Consider the following 19,877-nt stretch of genomic DNA (forward strand, 5'->3'; position numbering starts at 1 on the left):
CCACGAAATGTTAGATTGATCACATTGTTTTACTAATGTTAGCTGAGGAATAAAGGACTCCAGGGAAGAGCACTCTTTGCCTTCTTCACAATGATGTCATTGGGTCTTTTACAGACACCCAAGGGTGCCAACAGGTCCTCAGATGAATGTCTGGGCTGACAGATGCACTGCTGTGGGTGATCAGTATGGATATTTGACATCTATATCACAATGGTACCAGTAACTACAAAATACACTGTACTGATCATCAAATGGGACCTCTATCTCATTGTAGCTTCCTCTCCAGGACCAAGGATCGGAGGCCTGGAGGTGGCTTTAAGACAATGGGACCATAAACCATTGGAGTAGAATTAGGCCATTTAGCTTATCAGTTCTGCTCCACCATTCCATCATGGCTGATTTATTATCCATCTCAACCCCATTCTCCTGCCTTCCTTCCTTAAGCTTTGACACCTTTACTAATTAAGAACCTATCAATCTCTGCTTTAAATATCACCAATGACTTGGGGTCCATAGCCGAATGTGGAAATGAATCCACAGATTCACCACTCTCTGGCTAATGAAGTTTCTCCTCATGCAGGCCTGTCCTGGGATTGGAAGCCTGAGTGTGTGAGGGGGTTGGAGGTGGGAGAGGGGCTTGCTTTGCTTTTGTCTTGTTTTGCTCTGATGTTGTCACTACTGCTTGTGGTGTTCTGTGTGGCCTATTGTGCTGTTGTTGTGTTGAACGTTGTGGGCATATACTATGTTGGCACCAGAACGTGTGGAGACATACATCCTTGCACATACACCCAGCACATCCTTGGGTGTGTTGGTAGTTAACCCATATGACACATTTCACTGCACAAAAGTCTGAGACACATGCAGTGCCTATAGAAAGTATTCAACTCAACCCCCTCCCCACCCCCCCGGAAGTTTTGATGTTTTAGTGTTTTACAACATTTAATCACAGTGGATTTAATTTGGCTTTTCTTTTGACACTGCTCAACAGGAAAAGACTCTTTCATGTCAAAGTGAAAAGAGATCTCTACAAAGGGATCTAAATTAATTACAAATATAAAGCACAAAATAATTGATTGCATAAGTATTCACTCCCTTCATGTCAGCATTTAGTAAATGCACCTTTGGCAGCAATTACAGCCTTGAATCTGTGTGGTTAGGTCTCTAACAGCTTTGTGCATCTGGATACTGCAAATTTTCCCCATTTTTCTTTACAAAACTGTTTAAGTTCTGTCAGATTGCCTGGAGATTGTAAGTGACCAGCCCTTTTCAAATCCAGCTGTAAATTCTCAATTGGATTGGGGTCTGGACTCTGACTTGGCCACTCCAGGACATTAACTTCGTTGTTTTTAAGCCATTCATGTGTAGTTTTGGCTTTATGCTTGGGGACACTCTCTTGCTGGAAAACAAATCTTCTCCCAAGTCACAGTTCTCTTGCAGTCTGCATCAGGTTTTCCTCCAGGATTTCCCTGTATTTTGCTGCATTCCTTTTACCCTCTACCTTCACAAGCCTTCCAGGGCCTTTTGGAGTGGAACATCCCCACAGCATGATGCACCCACCACCATGCTCCACAGTAGGGATGGTGTGTTTTTGATGATGTGCAGTATTTGATTTACGCCAAACATTAGCGTTTGGTCTGATGGCCAAAAAACTCAATTCTGGTTTCATCAGTCCTTAGAATCTTTTTCTAGCTGACTTCAGAGTCTCCCGCATGCCTTCTGGCAAACTCTAGTAGAGATTTCATGTGAGGTTTTTTTTCAGCAGTGGCTTTCCCTTTGCCACTCTCCGATAAAGCTGCAACTGGTGAAACAGGTGGGCAACAGTTGTATGCGCAGTCTCTCCCATCTCAGCCACTGAAGATTGTAAATACTCCAGAGTTGTCAGAGGACTCTTGGTAGCCTCCCTCACTAGTCCCCTTCTTGCACAGTCACTCAATTATTGATAACGACCTGCTCCAGGCAGATTTACAGCTGTGCCATATTCTCTCCATTTCTTGATGATTGACTTAACTGTACTCCAGAAGGTATTTAGTGACTTATAAGTATTCTTGTATCCATCTCCTGACTTGTGCTTTACAATAACATTCTCGCAGAGTTGCTTGGAGTGTTCTTTTGTCTTCATGGTGTAGTTTTTGCCAGGATACCGACTCACCAGCAGTTGGACCTTCCAGGTACAGGTGTATTTTCAATAGAATCAATTGAAACACCTTGTCTGAACACGGTGATCTCCACTTAACTAATTATGTCACTTCTAAAACCAATTGGCTGCACCAGTGATGACTTGGTGAGTCATATTAAAGGGTGTGAATATATATGCAATGAATTACTTTGTGTTTTGTATTTTTAATCAATTTGGATCACTTTGTAGAGATTTGTTTTCACTTTGACATGAAAGAGTCTTTTTCTGTTCATCAGTGTCAAAAAAAGCTGAATTAAATCCACTGTGATTGAATGTTGTAAAACAATAAAACATGAAAACTTCGGGGGGGGGTGAATAACTTTTATAGGCTCTGTATACAGCTAGGGTGCCTAAGACTTTGGCACAGTACTGTATTGTCATGTGGAACAGAGAGTGAGTTTGTAAATCTGCTGGGAACCAAGGATGTTGGGAATGATGAAGGTGGAGTGCCACAGGTGAGGTGTGGTTCAGGTGGCAGAGAAGGAGTGCCAGGGTCGAGGAGTGGCGCGAGTGCAGACACACCCAGCCCTGAGACACCAGGCAAGATTATTTGATTCTAAACAATTGGTTTATTGACCGTTACAGAACATCTCATCGATGCTTCCTGCTCCTTCCCCTCTTGCTTCCCCTTTTCCAACCATGATTCCCCTTTCCCTGCCCGTTTCCCACCCTCAGTCTGCAATAGAGACCCATATAAGAATCAGGTTTATCATCACTCACATAAGTCATGAAATGTGTTTCTTTTTACAGCAGTACAATGCAATATATAAAATTGCTACAGTACTGTACTAACGTCTTAGTCACCCCAACTATGCATATGTCTTGATGTATACATGATAAATAAATCTCTTAGGTGCATGCTGACATATAGAAATGTGACTGTTTCTTCATCATTGCTGGTTCTGAAATACTCCTGGGTTGTGGGAGCACCTTCATCAGATGTGTAGCAGTTGAAGGTGTATCCCAGCACGCTTTGTGGAGTGCGAAGAGCAAGGCAAGACACGTAGATCGTCCTGGTCATCCACAGCACCCTGACCTATCTCCAGTTGTCTTGACACTGGATCCTGATAGACTAGAAGAGAGTGAGGTTGGTGACCTGCGCAGCTCTCCCTCACTTTAATCAAACTCACGTGCAAGTCAGGCATCACAAACACACCCACCCAAGCATGGCAGTCACCCTCATTGCTTGTGATGGACATGCGGATACACACAAACACACATACACACACCAGTTGAAGTAAGTGACTCACGCTGTTCTCAAGGACAATAAGGGAAGGGGGGTAATAGTTACTATTGTCCATGGTTCTAAAATAGTGATCAAAAGCTGTAAAATTCAATGTGATCAGAGATTCAGCATCAGTGTCCAAAGCAGTTGAGTTTAACAGTACTGTTCAAATTTGAACTAACGCAAAAATCACTTTAGCAGTTGATACAGCTTGTATCAAAATCATATTGTACACCCAATGTAGTGAATGTAAAAGTCTTCCACCTTGTTAAAAAGTAAGTCAGAATGGCCGTAGTTTATCTTAAGGCCAGTTTAAGGGTTAAGTTACTGGACAATTGATCCAGAGTCATGAGTTAAAACCCTATCATGATTGTCAAGAAATTTATATTCAAGTTGTAATGTCTGGAATTTTAGGAAAAAAGCTGGACTTGCTAACACTTACCATGGAACTCCTGGCTGCATTGCTGTAAAAAAAAAAGCTATCACTTTTCATCTTTCCAAAAATGAAAATAAAAGACAAAAAGATATTAATTAAAAGCAAGGTTAAATAAGTAGGTTTAGAGCTGGTGTTTAAAAGTGTCACCTGATTCTGGGATGTATTCTGGTCCCAGACAATCGAGAGATTTAAAAACAAGTAAGAGAACTTTAAAATCAATTCTAAAAAATACAGAAAGCCAATTCAGAGCAGTTAGGATGGAATGATATGCTCCCTCTTCCTGGTTTTAGTTAAAAGTCTTGTAGCGGTGTTCTGACAGAGTTGAAGTTTGCTTTGGAAGGCCAGTGAAAAATGCACTGCAGTAATCTAGTCTATTTGATATAAAGGCGTGAATTACTTTTTCAGCATCATTACATGACAGAAACGGATGTCCCTTTGCTATATTTCTAAGCGTAGAAATGCTGCTCTGTTCACTTTCTCTATGTGGGATTTAAAATTCAGATCTGAATTAATTACACCAAATAGGCTCGTTATTTATGATTTTTCATGGGGATCCAGGTTCCCAAGTTTATCAAGAAGTTTAACTCTTTTGGCTTTGAGACCAACTAAAAATATTTAAGTTTTATCTTCATTTAGTTTTAGGAAATAATTGCTCATCCATTTATTTATTGCAACCACACCAGATGTCAGAGAATATAGGGCGTTACCGTCATCAGGCTCAGCAGTTCAATTATGTGTCAATTTCATGCCCGCATATGATATCTCCTAAGGGGAGCATTTACAAAGAGAAGAGTAGGGGACCAAGGCAATTTCCCTGCGCAACACTAAAAGATACATTATCTCTCTGAAAATGGTCTCCAAGACAGATAAAAAATTTCTCTGTAAGATATACAAAGAAAATCAATTAAGGGTGCTACCACAGAGCCCAACCCAGTTTTCAAGATGATCTGGAAGTATGTTGTGGCCAATTGTGTTGACGTCTAGAAAAATTAGAACTGATATTCTGCTGGCATTGGTGCTGGGCCTAAGGTGGCTGACAACTTTGGTAAGGGCCGTCTGTCTCCATCCTGTGGTTTGCTCTAAAACCTGACTGAAACATTCTTTTAGAATATTGGTCTCATTCAGAAAGTTGTCAAGTTGGTTGAAAATTACTTTCTCAAGAATCTTGCCAAGGAAGAGAAGTTTTGATACAGGTCTGTAGTTAGCTAACACCTCACTATCAAGCTTTGGCTTATTAAGTAGTGGTTTGACAGAAACAGATTTGAAGGCATCTGGAAAGACTCCAGCTTCAAGGGATGTGTTAATACTTTTTATAACAAAATTGAAAACACTTTAAGAGAGTCCTTAAAAAAATGTGGCAGGGACAGGGTTGAGATGGTAAGTAGATGATTTCAGTCTTTGTTATAATCTTTATAGAGTTCTGAATCAGAAATACGTGTACATTTTAATATGTTTGCCATCTTTTTACAAGGTTGTCTATAGTGGTTACCAGTATCTGTAGCTATTCTCTCTCTAATGGAAAGAATTTTGTTGACTTACTTATTCTGTTTTATATTTATCTTCAAGTCTCACTCCAGCAGTGTGTGGTACCTGCCTGCTTCAACCAGGCTTCGATCACACCGGTGCCCAAGATGAGTGTGGTAACCTGTCTCAATGACTATCACCCAGTGGCACTTACATCCACGGTGATGAAGCAGATCAGCTCCCGTCTGAGTGGCGACCTGGATTTGCTCCAGTGTGCCTACCAAAGCAACGGTCTACAGCAGGTGCCATCTCATTGGTTCTTCACACAACCCTGACACATCCGGACAATAATGATGCATACATCAGGATGCTCTTTATCGACTACAGCTCAGCATTTAATACTATCATCCCCTCAGAATTAAGCAGTAAACTCTAAGACCTGGGCCAAATACCCCCTTGTGCAATAGGATCCTGGATATCCTCACTTGCAGAGCCCAGTTAGCTTGGATTGGTAAAACCACCCCTCCACAATCTCCATCAGCACAGGAGCATCACAGGGATGCGTGTTTAGCCCCTGTTCTACTTGCTTTACATGTATGACTGTGTGACCAAGTATAGCTCCAACACCATAAGCAAGTTTGCTGATGACACCACTGTTGTGGGCTGTATCAATGGTGATGATGTATCAGCATACAGGAGGGAGATTGAAAACTTGGCTGAGTAGTGTAATCTTCTTCGGTTGTCCATCAGAATCCGATGACGACATCCACTCCTTTAACGGAGAGATCTTTGATGACTATACAGTCCTATCCTGGACCCATAAATTCTATTGCAGGTGGGACATGTATATGTGGTAGTGGTGGTAGTGATGGCAACCATGGCTGCATTTCTCCTGGCTCTCTTCTGCTGTCTTCTGGTTGTTCTTTCCAACTCCAGAATACGAACCCCGTCCCTACACAGCTGTCGCCAAGTGATACAGTCTGCAGCAACATCCTCCAGGTCCTCAGGTCTGATCTTGCACTTCCTTAAAGCGTTCTTCATCTGATCCTGATAGCACCTCTTCAGCCCTCCAGCTGAGCATCGACCATGATGTAGCTGGCTGTATAACACTCTGCGGGGTAGCCGACATGGGGGCATAACAACAACCTGTCACTCAGTGTCAATAAGACTACAGAACTGACTGTAGACTTCATGAGAGGGAAACCAGAGGTCCATGAACCAGTACTCATCGGAGGTTTAGAGGTGGAGAGGGTCAATAAGTTTAAATTCCTGGGTGTCACTATCTCAGAGGAACTGTCTTAGACCCATCATATAAATATAATCGCAAAGAAATCATGACAGTGCCTCTACTTCCTCAGGAGTCTGCAGAGATTCAGCATGCTATCAAAAACCTTGGGAAACTTATATACATGAGTAGTGGAAAGTATGCTGACTGGCTGCATTACGGCCTGGTATGGGAGCACCAATGCCTTTGAGCAGAAAATCCTACAAAATGTAGTGGATTCAGCCCAGTACATCACGGGTAAAGCCCACCCAACCACTGAGCACTTTCACATGAAGCATTGCCCTGGAAAAGCAGCATCCGTCATCTAAGATCCTCACTATCCAGGCCATGCCCTCTTCTCATTGCTACCATCAGGAATGAGGTACAGAAGCCTGAAGACACACACTCAACGTTTGAGGAACAGCTTATTTCCCTCCGCCACCCGATTTCTGAACAGGCAATGAACCCATGACACTACCTCAGTATTAAAAAAAACTCTCTCTTTGCACTGCTTATTTAATTTTTAATATATCTTATTGCAATTTATACATTATTATGTTGTGTAGTGCACCGGTGTCGCAAAACAACAGCTTTCATGACATAGGCCAGTGATATTAAACCTGATTCTGATTATCTACCAAGTGCCATCTGGTGACTGAAAAGTAGCATTGCCACCTTCAATGAATAAAATCAATTAGTGTGAGAGAGGAAGGGAGGGAGAAAGAGAGAGAGGGGAAAAATGGAGGAACGGAGGGGTGGGGGGCAAGAGGCAGGGAGATGGGGAGAGAGAGAGAGATAGTTAACTTCTCTGATTCAGAAAAAAAAGGTCTCATCCTTAAAAGCTGAGCTTCACTGCAATATTCTGACTGAATATACCCGATTTATCATTTTGCGTTGGAATTTCAGCATTATCAATATTTCCACTTCATCTGCTCCCTACTGATTGTTCTGATTTCTATTATTTTGCTCACCCCCATCTTTTAGTTGCTTCTATTCTTCGGCCAGACCTCACCTTCTCTGACACTTCTTATTCTCCCCTCTCCCCCATCTTTCATTTTCCATTCCCCATTCTGGTTCCCTTTTTACCCCTTCTCTTTTCCTCACCTTCCCATCATCTCACTCGCCTCTTTCCCTTTTGCCTGTGGTCCCCTCTCCTCTCCTATCGGATTCCTTCTTCTTCATCCCTTTATCTCTTCCACCTATCACCTCCCAACTTCTCATTTTCTCCCCACCCACCTACGTTCCCCTGACCTGATCTCCCCATCACCTGCCTTCTTTTACCCTCCCTCTCCCCTCATCTTCTTAATTTGGTTTCTGCTCCTTCTTTTCCCGTCCTGATGTGCCATTGCTCAACCTGTTTGATGTGAAACGCTAACTTCTCGTAATATATATTTAGGATCTGTCCTGTGACACTGACCTTTTACCTGTATTGTAATTATTTCAATTTCAACTGGATTGTCTGACACTAGCAAGTTTTATCTGTGGTGAACTTCTGGGCTATCGAGGTAACTTGGCTTAGTGAGTGGCATCACTTCTGAATTTGCTAGTTTGGGTTCAAGGCGCCTTCTCAAGGCACAACTGCATCATTCCTCCTGATAAACCCAAAGCCATTGCCACTACTGAGGACATGCTGAGATCTGCTGTATTTGAATGATACATTAAAGTCGTATGCAACCTACACAAAATGCTGGAGTCCTGATGAAGGGTCTCGGCCCAACATGTCGACTGTTTATTCATTTCCTTAGATGCTGTTCGACCTGCTGAGTTCCTCCAGCGTTTTGCGCGTGTGTTGCTTTGGATTTCCAGCATTTCGTGTTTGACTTTAAAGTCATGTTCGCATCTCCTCCTTCAGGTACAAATAAAATAACCTGTTACATCACCTTCCATAGAAGCAAGGGAGTCATACCAGTCTTTACCTCTCATTTAAAAACAAAGCACAGACTGAAATTTTGTGCAACAAACAGAAAATGGTGGATAAACAGCAGATCAGGCAGCATCCATGGAGAGGAATAAGCAATTGAAGTTTCAGGCTGAGGCCTTTTATCTCGGCCTGAATGTGACTGTATATACTATGTTTTACACCTTGGCCCTAGAGGAACAATGTTTTATGAGTTTAGTTGAATGATAGTAAACTTGAACTTGAGTGATTGGAACAAGTGGAGCTTTGGGGATCTATTGTTTTTCTGTCATTCATTCTTTGGGGTTTTTCTTCTGTTTCATGGATGTCTGTGGAGAGTAAGAATTTCAGGTTGTATACTATACACATTCTCTGATATTAAATGGAACCATTGATCCGTATAACTTGTTAACTGTCTCCTGTGCCTGTTCAGCAGGAGGCAGTTCCAGGCATGGACAACACCATCACCCTGTGGCAGTTCTTGCTGCAGCTGCTCCTGGAGCCCAAGAACGACCACCTGATCTGCTGGACCTCGAACGACGGGGAGTTCAAGCTTCTGAAAGCCGAGGATGTAGCCAAACTCTGGGGCTTCCGCAAGAACAAACCCAATATGAATTATGATAAGCTGAGTCGTGCACTACGCTACTATTACGACAAGGTACAGATTATTATCTTCCTGGCAAACTTGTTCCTCTGTCCTAGGTAGACAAGGTAGTTCTAATTGTCAAAGCAGAAAAATAGAAGGCAGTGGAACATCAACAGATCAGTTGGTTCCTTGAGCTTGCTCTATCATTAAGTGTCACAATCAATCGTGAACCCTAATTCCCCTTGGCTTATCCCCAAGTGCTTTGATATCCTTGTGTTCAGAAAGACAGTGCCCACAGCCCTATGATGTACAGAATTCCAAAGCTCAGAGCCTATAATCAGTGTTTGAGTCAGCTGCGTAGCAGAGATGCCTGGATATCTGGATCAACAAACAATCTGCTGGAGGAACTCAGCTCATCGAGCACATTGGGGGAAGGAACGGTCAATGTTTGGGGTTAAAAGCATGCATTGGGACCAAAACATCGACAATTGCCTCATCCCCATGGACGCTGCTTGGCCCACCAAGTTCCTCCAATAGTTTGTTTGTTGTTCCAACTTCCAGAATCTGCTGTCTCTCATATCTCCATAGATAACAAGAAAGTCACTAACCAGATCTGCTTTCTCTGGTACTAACTAGCTCATTTATGCTGTCCTAATTTTGAACATGATTGTCTATAAAACAGTTTCTTTGATAGCAGCTCTACCTGCTCTCCATTAGTGAATATTAGTACAGTTCCAAGGGCCAGAATATGAGGGGGAAGATTATAGAACTGCTTGTATTAATGGGAATATGGAAAAGAGTGGAGAGGTTTAATTGAGGGTTTTGATAGGAACTGACAATAGTGAAGGAGAAACCTTTCTTAGCTTCTTTTGTAACACATGGAAGTTTTCACACTTGAATAATCCAGTACCTTGATCGGAGTACGGAGAAAAGATCCAGTACGGAGAAAAGAAATGCCTCCCACAAAAGATCCTCACCGGCAGGTTTATGCAATGTGTTCTTTGATTGGTACTCGTGGACACAAACTTACTTTGAGTCATGCAGGATCTTAGATTTCTGGCCATGCTGTCCATGGCCTGTGGACTTTCCAGTGAGGTTTTCCCACTGTTTTGGGCAAGGTCAAAGCTAGAGACCCCTAACCTTGGGGTCACCAGTAAGATCCTTAAAGCCGTTGTGCTAGATATGTCCTCTGGTTCCTTCCATCTGGATAATGGGCTTGTACAGATGTTGGCTGCTATTATTCAAAATGATTGGTGCACTTTTATGTTATGTGGTGTATTATCAAAGGTGAATGGTGAGATTAGTGGTTTTCAGCAGAAAGCCAGCATCATGCCAAGCGATATCGGGAAGCATTTCTTTGCATAAAGGAGCTTCACTAAAATGGTTCTGGGGTTGAAAGGCTTATGATATGAGGAGCTTTTGATGGCTCTGTGCTTGTATTCATGGGAATTCAGAAGAATAAGTATGATCTCATTGAAACCCATCGAATCTAGAAAGGCCTCGATAGGGTAGGTTTGGAAAGGATGGTTTCTATGGTGGGGGAGTCTAAGACCAAGAGGACACAGCCTCAAAATAGAGGGACATCCATTTAGAATGGAGATGAGAAGGAATTTCTTTATCCAGGGAGTGGTGAATCCGTGGAATTCGTTGCCACAGGTGGCTGTTAAGGCCAGGTCATTGGGTATATTTAAGTCAGAGGTTGATTGACTCTTGACTAGTCAGGGCACGAAGAGATACAGGAGGAAGACAGGAGATTGAGGCTGAGAGGGAAATGGATTAGCCATGATGAAATGGTGGAGTAGACCCAATGGGCCAGAGGCACAATTCTGCTCCTATATCTTATCGTCTTAAAAAAATTCAATGTTCAAAGTAAAGTTTATGATCAGAGTACATGTATGTCACCACATACAACCCTGAGATTCATTTTCCTGTGGGTGTACAAACAGTGGTAGGGGTGAGGAATTCTCCTTCACAAGTATTACAAGTAAACTCAATTAATAGTTATACAGCTGCGTTTGTAGACTTTTGCTGGACAGGAGTTTAAGTGATATGAAAATGAGGTTGTTCTTGGAATTAATGTTATTCAGCATTGCACAGTATGAGGTTCTACATCACACATTTCTTGGAATCATTTTTGTAAATGTCATACTTGTTTTCATGTAAATTATTCAGTTTAACTCTGAGATTTATTAAAAGTATGTTTTTGCCCAAGGCAAATAGAATTTGAGTAACATAGGACAAACAGTATAATGCAGGAATAGGTCCTTCAGACCATGATGTGACCTGTGACAATCACAATGTATATTAAAGTATTTATTCTGTATTTTCTCATTCAATCTACAGAACATTATTAAAAAGGTGAATGGACAGAAGTTTGTGTACAAGTTTGTGTGCTATCCAGAGATATTAAAGATGGATGTCAACATGGTGGGTAAGGGTGAGAATGGTGTCGATTCCAGCTTGCCAGAAATGAGTAGGCTGCAAAAGGACAAGGAGAACCATACCCAGGAGAAGGGAGCTTCATCTTCCTCCAAGAACTCCAACCGTAATGATTACATTCGGTCGGGCCTCTACTCATCCTTCACCTTGAACTCACTGCAAGCCAACCCGAACATCTTTAAATCCATCAAGATCGAGAACCCTGCGGAGAAGGTGCCAGAGGAGAAGAGGCTGCCGCTTTGCCAGGAACCGGTGACCGTGATTAAGTTTGTGACCAACCCGCCGAAAAGACCCTCACCCCTCCCTGCGGTAGAACCAGTGGTGATCCCCACGTCGACTGCGGCCTCACCGAAGCCCGAGTTGTCGGAAGAAACTTCATCTGTGCCGAGTGTGGTGACCTCTTTCACCACCACCCCACCCATCTCCTCCGTCTCGCCCTCCGCGCCTCTGCCCCTGAGCCCCGGCTCCCCCCTCTTGGCCTCCTCCTTCGACCCCCCTGCCGACTTGCCCATCGAGGCGGAGCTGGCCACCAGCCCTTCGGACCACCTGACACAATCGCTGGAGCCCTCCTCCGACGGGGAGGATCTGTCACAGGACAATGCGGAAGCAAAGCACCAGAAGGGCAGGTCAAAGAAGCCCAAGGAGCTGGAACTCGCCCCTGCCCTGGTCATCACTGGCAGTGACCCGAGCCCACTGGGCTTACCGAGTCCTCCCCTGCCAGCAGCATCCTTGACACCAGCCTACTTAACTCAGGTCAGTTATCACAACACATCCCTCTCTGAATAGTGGATTGCAATGGGAATCTGTTTTGATAAGTCTTATTGTGGATATAAGGAATGTGCATCATTGTAGGCTAGCAGTCCATCGAACCCACTCCATTATTCAAAACATCCTGGTTGATCTATTACCTCAGCACCACTCTCTCCTACCAACCCTATAATCCTGTGACAGAGTCATCGAGCACTACAGCACAGAAACAGGCCCTTCAGTCCATCTAGTCTGTGTCGACCCAATCTGCCTAGTCCCATCTACCTGCATCCGGACTGAGCCCTCTATACCCCTCTTATCTATCTACCTATCCAAACTTCTCTTCAATGTATACTTCTATAAGATCTCTCATCCTCCTTTTAATATCTCCTGATATTTGGTAAATATCTCCTGATATTAAGCTAATTTTCTTCTTTGCAAATTTATTGACTCCATTTAATTTCCAAGATTCATTGTTTTTATGTTTGGATACACCCAGCATCCATGACCTTTTAGGGTAAGGAATTCCCAAGATCTGAGTTAAGGAATTTCTCTTTATTTCAATCCCAAATGATTGGCCCTTTGAATCTATGACCCTGCTTCCAGATCTTCACTCAGAGCGCTGGAGTTAAAAATCACAGTGAAAAGCATATTACTAAAACTGCTATTCTTTCATACATGCTGAGCTTCAAATCAATATGTCTCCGATGCATTCCAGCCCTTCATTCAAATATACAAATTAGAACAGGAGAAGTCCACTCAGCCCCTCGAACCTGCTGCATCAAATATGAACATCTTCATTAATGAAATGTTAGCTGCTCTGATTGGAGCTTCAACTCCACGTCGTTACCTTTGCACAGTTATCTTTCATTCCCACCTTCCCTGCCCCCACCACCATCCCATGCTTATTACGAATCTGTCTACCTCTGCCTTAAGAATATATTCTAAAAATATTCTAACATCCTGGTTCCGCCGCACCTAGAGGGAAAGAGTTCTAAAGTCCAACAATCCCTTGAGAGAAAATGAAAATGTCTCATACCTTCAATGAGATTTTATTTTCAGTTCATGATCCCTAGTTCTAGATACTCCCAAAAGGGAGGAAACCTTTTCTCTACATTCACCATGTCAAGAGCCCTGAGAATGTTAAATGCTCTGATCAAGTGTCCTCTCTGTTCTGAATCCCAGTGGTAGAAGCCCAGTCTTATCCATCTTTCCTTTTATATAACCTATCTAATCCTTTGAGCTGCTTCCAATGCCTTAATATCCTTGTTTAATAAAGAGACCAGTACTGTTTTTTCCAGATAATGTTTCACCATTGTCCCGAAGCACAGCCTTCTAAATTTGGAGACCCAACATTGATCCCTGTAGAATACCACGCTTTACATCTAGCCAACCCGAAGAAGTGTCAGTTATGTACACTTTGTGTTTCCTGTTAGCCAGTCCAAATTCTGTCTATGCCAATATGTTTATTGGTTGATTGACATACTGTGTAGAATAGGCCCTTCCAGCCTTTTGAACTGCGCTGCGCAGAAACCCCTGAATCAACCTTAGCCTAATCGTAGGACTATTTACAATGACCAATTAAGAGATAGATAGATAGATGCTTTATTGCTCCCAAAGGAAATTAAATGTCACAGTAGCATTAAAGGTTCACAGATATAAATATTAGAAGAGATGTAGAAAAAACAAAAAAGAATTTACCGCAAACAGTCTAACAAGAGGGGATCATCGCTTCCCCAGCTCCAAGTTGACATCATAGAGCCTAATGGCCGAGGGTAAAAATTACCTCATATAGCGCTCTTTGGAGCAGCACAGTTGTCTTAGTCTATTACTAAATATGCTTCTCTGTTTAGCAAAGGGGACATCCAGAGGGTGGGAAACATTGTCCAGAATTGCCAGGATTTTCTGTAGGGTCCTTTGTTCTACCACGGACTCCAGTGTGTCCAGTCTGACTCCTATAACAGAGCCAACCTTTCTAATCAGTTTATTGAGCCTGTTGGCATCACCCGTGTTGATGCCATTGCCCCAACACACCACCGCATGGAAGATTGAACTGGCGACAATAGACTGGTAGAACATGTGAAGGGGAGGTTACTAACCAGTACGTCTTTGGACTGTGGGAGGAAACTGGAGCACCCGGAGAAAAGCCACACATTCCACAGGCTCTTTACAGATGTCGTTGGAATTGAACTCCAAACTCTGAAACCCCGAGTTGCAGGAGTGTTGCGCTAACCACTGTGCTACCGTTGCACCCCAACCCATGTTACCCGCCCCACACTGTGATCTTTGTTTTATATTCTTTGTTTAGATTAAAGTGTGTAAAATTTAAACAAGTCTGTAAAATGTATGCAGGATAGTTTTTTGCAGCAATACATAGAGGTACCAACTAGGAAGAGGCAGTGTGGGATCTCCTGTTACGGAATGAGATAGGTCAGGTGACGGAGCAATGTGTTGGGGAGCACTTCAGGTCCAGCGATCACAATGCCATTAGCTTCAATATAATTATGGAGAAGGATAGGACTGGACCCAGGGTTGAGATTTTTGATTGGAGAAAGGCTAACTTTGAGGAGATGCAAAAGGATTTAGAAGAAGTGAATTGGGACAATTTGTTTTATGGGAAGGATGTAATAGAGAAACGGAGGTCATTTAAAGGTGAAATTTTGAGGGTACAGAATCTTTATCTTCCTGTTAGGTTGAAAGGAAAGGTTAAAAGTTTGAGAGAGCCATGGTTTTGAAGGGATATTGGAAACTTGGTTTGGAAAAAGAGAGTCATCTACAATAAATATAGGCAGCATGGAATAAATGAGGTGCTCGAGGAATATAAAGAATGTACGAAGACTCTTAAGAAAGAAATTAAAAAAGCTAAAAGAAGATATGAGGTTGCTTTGGCAAGTAAGGTGAAAATAAATCCAAAGGGTTTCTACAGATACATTAATAGCAAAATGATAGTGAGGGATGAAATTGGTCCCTTAGAGAATCAGAGTAGATGGCTATGTGCCAAAAGAGATGGGGGACATATTTCAAATGTCATTAGAAACGGGGATGGTGCCGGAGGATTGACGTATTGGTCAGTTGTTGAGAGCGCCCTCTTCTTTGTGGTGGCGTGTTGGGGAGGAAGCATTAAGAAGAAGGACGCCTCACGTCTTAATAAGCTGATAAGGAAGGCGGGCTCTGTCGTGGGCAAAGTACTGGAGAGTTTAACATTGGTAGCTGAGCGAAGGGCGCTGAGTAGGCTACGGTCAATTATGGAAAACCCTGAACATCCTCTACATAGCACCATCCAGAGACAGAGAAGCAGTTTCAGCGACAGGTTACTGTCGATGCAATGCTCCTCAGACAGGATGAAGAGGTCAATACTCCCCAATGCCATTAGGCTTTACAATTCAACTGCCAGGACTTAAGAACTTTTTTTAAAGCTATTATTAATGCTTTTTGAGTTAGTGATTTAGATGCATATCATATTATTACTGAGTTAAGTATTGTATGTAATGAGTTTTTGCTACAACAAGTGTATGGGACATTGGAAAAAATGTTGAATTTCCCCATGGGGATGAATAAAGTATCTATCTATCTATCTATCTATCTATTGCTCATGTGGTTCCATTGTTTAAAAAGGGTTCTAAGAGTAAACCTAGCAATTATAGGCCTGTAAGTTTGATGTCAGTGGTGGGTAAATTAATGGAGAGTATTCCTAGAGATGGTATATATAATTATCTGGATAGACAGGGTCTGATTAGGAACAGTCAACATGGACTTGTGCATGGAAGGTCATGTTTGACAAATCTTATTGAATTTTTTGAAGAGGTTACTAGGAAGGTTGACAAGGGTAAAGCAGTGGATGTTGTCTATATGGACTTCAGTAAGGCCTTTGACAAGGTTTCACATGGAAGATTAGTTAGGAAGTTTCAATCATTAGGTATTAATATTGAAGTAGTAAAATGGCTTCAACAGTGGCTGGATGGGAGTGTCTAGTGGTGAATAACTGTTTTACAGGTTGGAGGCTGGTGACTAGTGGTGTGCCTCAGGGATCTGTACTGGGTCCAATGTTGTTTGTCATATACGTTAATGATCTGGATGATGCGGTGGTAAATTGGATTAGTAAGTATGCAGATGATACTAAGGTAGGTGGCATTGTGGATAATGAAGTAGGTTTTCAAAGCTTACACAGAGGTTTAGGCCAGTTAGAAGAGTGCGCTGAAAGATGGCAGATGGAGTTTAATGCTGATAAGTGTGAGGTGCTACATTTTGGTAGAACTAATCAAAATAGGACATACATAGTACATGGTAGGGCATTGAAGAATGCAGAAGAACAGAGTGATCTAGGAATAATGGTGCATAGTTGCCTGAAGGTGGAATCTCATGTGGATAGGGTGGTGAAGAAAGCTTTTGGTATGCTGGCCTTTATAAATCAGAGCATTGAGTATAGGAGTTGGGATGTAATGTTAAAATTGTGCAAGGCATTGGTGAGGCCAAATTTGGAGTATTGTGTACAGTTCTGGTCACCGAATTATAGGAAAGATGTCAACAAAATAGAGAGAATACAGAGGAGATTTACTAGAATGTTTCCTGGGTTTCAGCACCTAAGTTACAGAGAAAGGTTGAACAAGTTAGGTCTTTATTCTTTAGAGCATAGAAGGTTGAGGGGGGACTTGATAGAGGTATTTAAAATTATGAGGAGGATAGATAGAGTTGACGTGGATAGGCTTTTTCCATTGAGAGTAGGGGAGATACAAACAAGTGGACATGAGTTGAGAGTTAAGGGGCAAAAGTACCACGAGGGGGAAGTTCTTTACTTCTTTACTCAGGAACTTCTTTACTCAGAGAGTGGTAGCTGTGTGGAATGAGCTTCCAGTAGAAGTGGTAGAGGCAGGTTCAATATCGTCATTTAAAAAAAATTAGATAGATATATGGTCAGGAAGGGAATGGAGGGTTATGGGCTGGGTGCAGTTTGGTGGGACTAGGTGAGAGTAAGCATTTGGCACAGACTAGAAGAGCCGAGATGGCCTGTTTCCGTGCTGTAATTGTTATATGGTTATATGGTTAAAGTGTGGGAGGCTGTCAGAAGTCAGTTTTTATACAGGATGGTAGGTGTGTGGAATGCACTGCCTGTGGTCGCGTTAGGGCAGATACATAAGGGATCTTTATGAGACATATGGATGAGCAAAGTTTGGAAGGCTATGTGGGAGGGAAGGATTAGGTTGATATTGGAGTAGGTTAAAAGGTTGGCACAGCATAGCGGGCTGCAAAGCCTGTACTATGCTGTACTTTTCCGCGTTCTATTACATGTGGCACCTTCTCAAAAGCCTTCTGAAAAGCGCTAAACGTCCATTGGTTTCCTTTTATCCGCAGCAGACATTACTCATCAAAGAATTCCAGTTAATTGAAGGCAGGATCAAGTTTGATCACAGTCCATGTTGATTTTGCCTAATTACCGTGAAAGTTTGTAAATGTTCTGCTGTAATGCCTTTAATAATTACACCTAACATGTTCCCTCTGACGGATGTTAAGCTAAATGTCTTGACGTTTTCTAACTCCCTGTCTTTTAAAATTTCCAATTTAAAGAAACATGCCCCAAATATTAAAAAAAAAGAAAAATTAAAAACCAGTGCGTCAACCATATCACTACTCAGTTCTTTTGAGACCCTGGGATGTGTTCCCTCAGGACCTATCGCTAGAGGGAGTTCTCAACACCCATTGCAGAAGTCAGCATGCTATATTGCTGGGTTCACAGTGGTACAGAGGTGACTGTGGGAGAGGGGCAGGCAGTCACGTTGAATAGCAATGAAAAATTGGCATTGGTCTTACCTTGGTCAAGGTCAGAAGACTTGCCTTTGAGTCAATTAATCCTCTCCTCCACACAGGAAATTCGAAGCACACTACAGCTAGAAATTGAAGACTAACTTTTCAAACAACAGTGTAAATCAAAAGAAAAGCTGCAGATGTTGTATGTCTGAAATAAAATCAGAAAATGCTTGGAAACACTCTGCAGGTCAGGCAGCCCCTGCGGAAAGAGAAACAGAGTAAATGTTTCAGCTTTGAGATCCTTGGCAGGCACTGGGGAAAGAGTTCTGATGAAACTTTAAATATTCATTGCTACACAGTACCTTTAACATTATAAATCAAGATACAAACACTTCAAAAAGTATAATGAAACATACTTTACACATGCAAACCACAGATTCCTCCTGGAGTGTAAGCATTTGAAAAAAATTCTAAAACAATATATTATGGAGTCTCTTAAAAGAAAAACTTCATGCCATCTTAGAAGTTTAGAAGTTTCTCCCCCCGGGCAGTTAATCTGATCTACCATTCTAGTTAGCCCCCCACTCCCCCAAGCACCCTCTATCGATTGCCGCTGTCACTGCATTACACTGTAAACACTTTAAACCACTTTTTATAATACTATTTACATTCTAAGTAGATGCTGGTATTTATTTATACATACTTTAATCCAAATCTGTACTTTAATCTCCAACTTTATATTTTATCTAATTCCTTATTCTTTATAATTGTTGAATGTTGATTTTGTTGCAAGTTGCACTAACAGACCAATGCTAATTCCGTATACATGTAAATTATGAATTATTACTTCCTAATTAATATTAATTGTGAATAATTCCCAATTTACATGTATTTTTAAATCTGGATTTTAAATAAAGTTGATCATTAATAGAAAGCCAAATTACCTTGTTCTGTGTCTTAAGGAAACAATAGAAGATGAACTTCTGTTTTTATCTGTTCTATCCTAATGTTGCACATTCATTAATTTGTTACACTTCACCTCTGAGGTAACAAACACTATTCCTCCTATACCTCACATAGAGTGCAACTTTGCTGTGCCCCTTCCACTGTTTCAAATTTCTTCCAAATCTTGATCCATTCACTGAAGTTGGGCCTTTGGAATAGATTCAGGTTTCCCTGGTTTCTTCTTTGAATAGCTTGTCAACCTTTTGTTACATATGCAGCTGGTGAATTTAGCCTTGAAAATGTTCATTTGTTCGAAAATAACCACAGCTTTTCAGGGAGTAAGTTCTAGACTTCAGTGTTGCAGGAAGATTGACATCACTAGATAAAGCCCATGACCTGTGATTGGCAGATGTTGATGGTTCTAACTTTGTTCTACTTGTTTCAGACTCCCTTCCTGCTGACTCCCAGTCCGCTGCTCTCCAGCATACATTTCTGGAGTACTTTAAGTCCTGTGGCCACTCTCAGTCCAGCCCGGTTGACAGGAACCAGCACTTTATTTCAAGTAAGTATCAGAGGTAGAGTCTCCTGATCGATTGAACTGTGAATATTTAGAGTAATAGAGTACCACAGCACAGACTCAGGCCCCTTAATGCGCCAGCCTGGTCTTGGTTAGCACAGCGCCAGCGATCAGCGATCGGCATTCGATCCCCACTACTGTCTGTAAGGTGTTTGTACGTCCTCCCTGTGACTGGTTGGGTTTCCTCTGGGTGCTCTGGTTTCCTCCCACAGTCCAACGGTGTACAGGTTAGGGGCTAATAGATTATGGGGATGGAATGTTGCCACCAGACGCATGGCGACACTTGCAGGCTGCCCTCCAGCTCACCCTCGAGTGTGTTAGTTGCTGACACAAATGACACATTTTCACTGTTTGTTTTGATGTGCATGTGACAAATAAA

General features: G+C 42.1%; 1 protein-coding gene across 4 annotated transcripts in view; it reads left to right on the plus strand.

Moving 5' to 3' along the window:
* The window catches only part of elk4 (ETS transcription factor ELK4), a 62,726-nt gene that overhangs the window by 21,349 nt on the left and 21,500 nt on the right, over nt 1-19,877 (plus strand). For 2 of the 4 annotated variants that reach the window (XM_073030599.1, XM_073030603.1), the window contains 3 exons: nt 8,896-9,120; nt 11,392-12,240; nt 19,367-19,483. In XM_073030599.1, coding sequence (XP_072886700.1) covers nt 8,914-9,120; nt 11,392-12,240; nt 19,367-19,483 — 1,173 coding nt within the window. In that variant the 5' untranslated portion in view covers nt 8,896-8,913. The remainder of the gene's footprint in view (nt 1-8,895; nt 9,121-11,391; nt 12,241-19,366; nt 19,484-19,877) is intronic. The other 2 variants (XM_073030600.1, XM_073030601.1) reach the window with 1 other exon arrangement.

The sequence above is a fragment of the Hemitrygon akajei genome, chromosome 27 (genome assembly GCF_048418815.1).
Source record: "Hemitrygon akajei chromosome 27, sHemAka1.3, whole genome shotgun sequence".
NCBI classification, from domain to species: Eukaryota; Metazoa; Chordata; class Chondrichthyes; order Myliobatiformes; family Dasyatidae; genus Hemitrygon; species Hemitrygon akajei.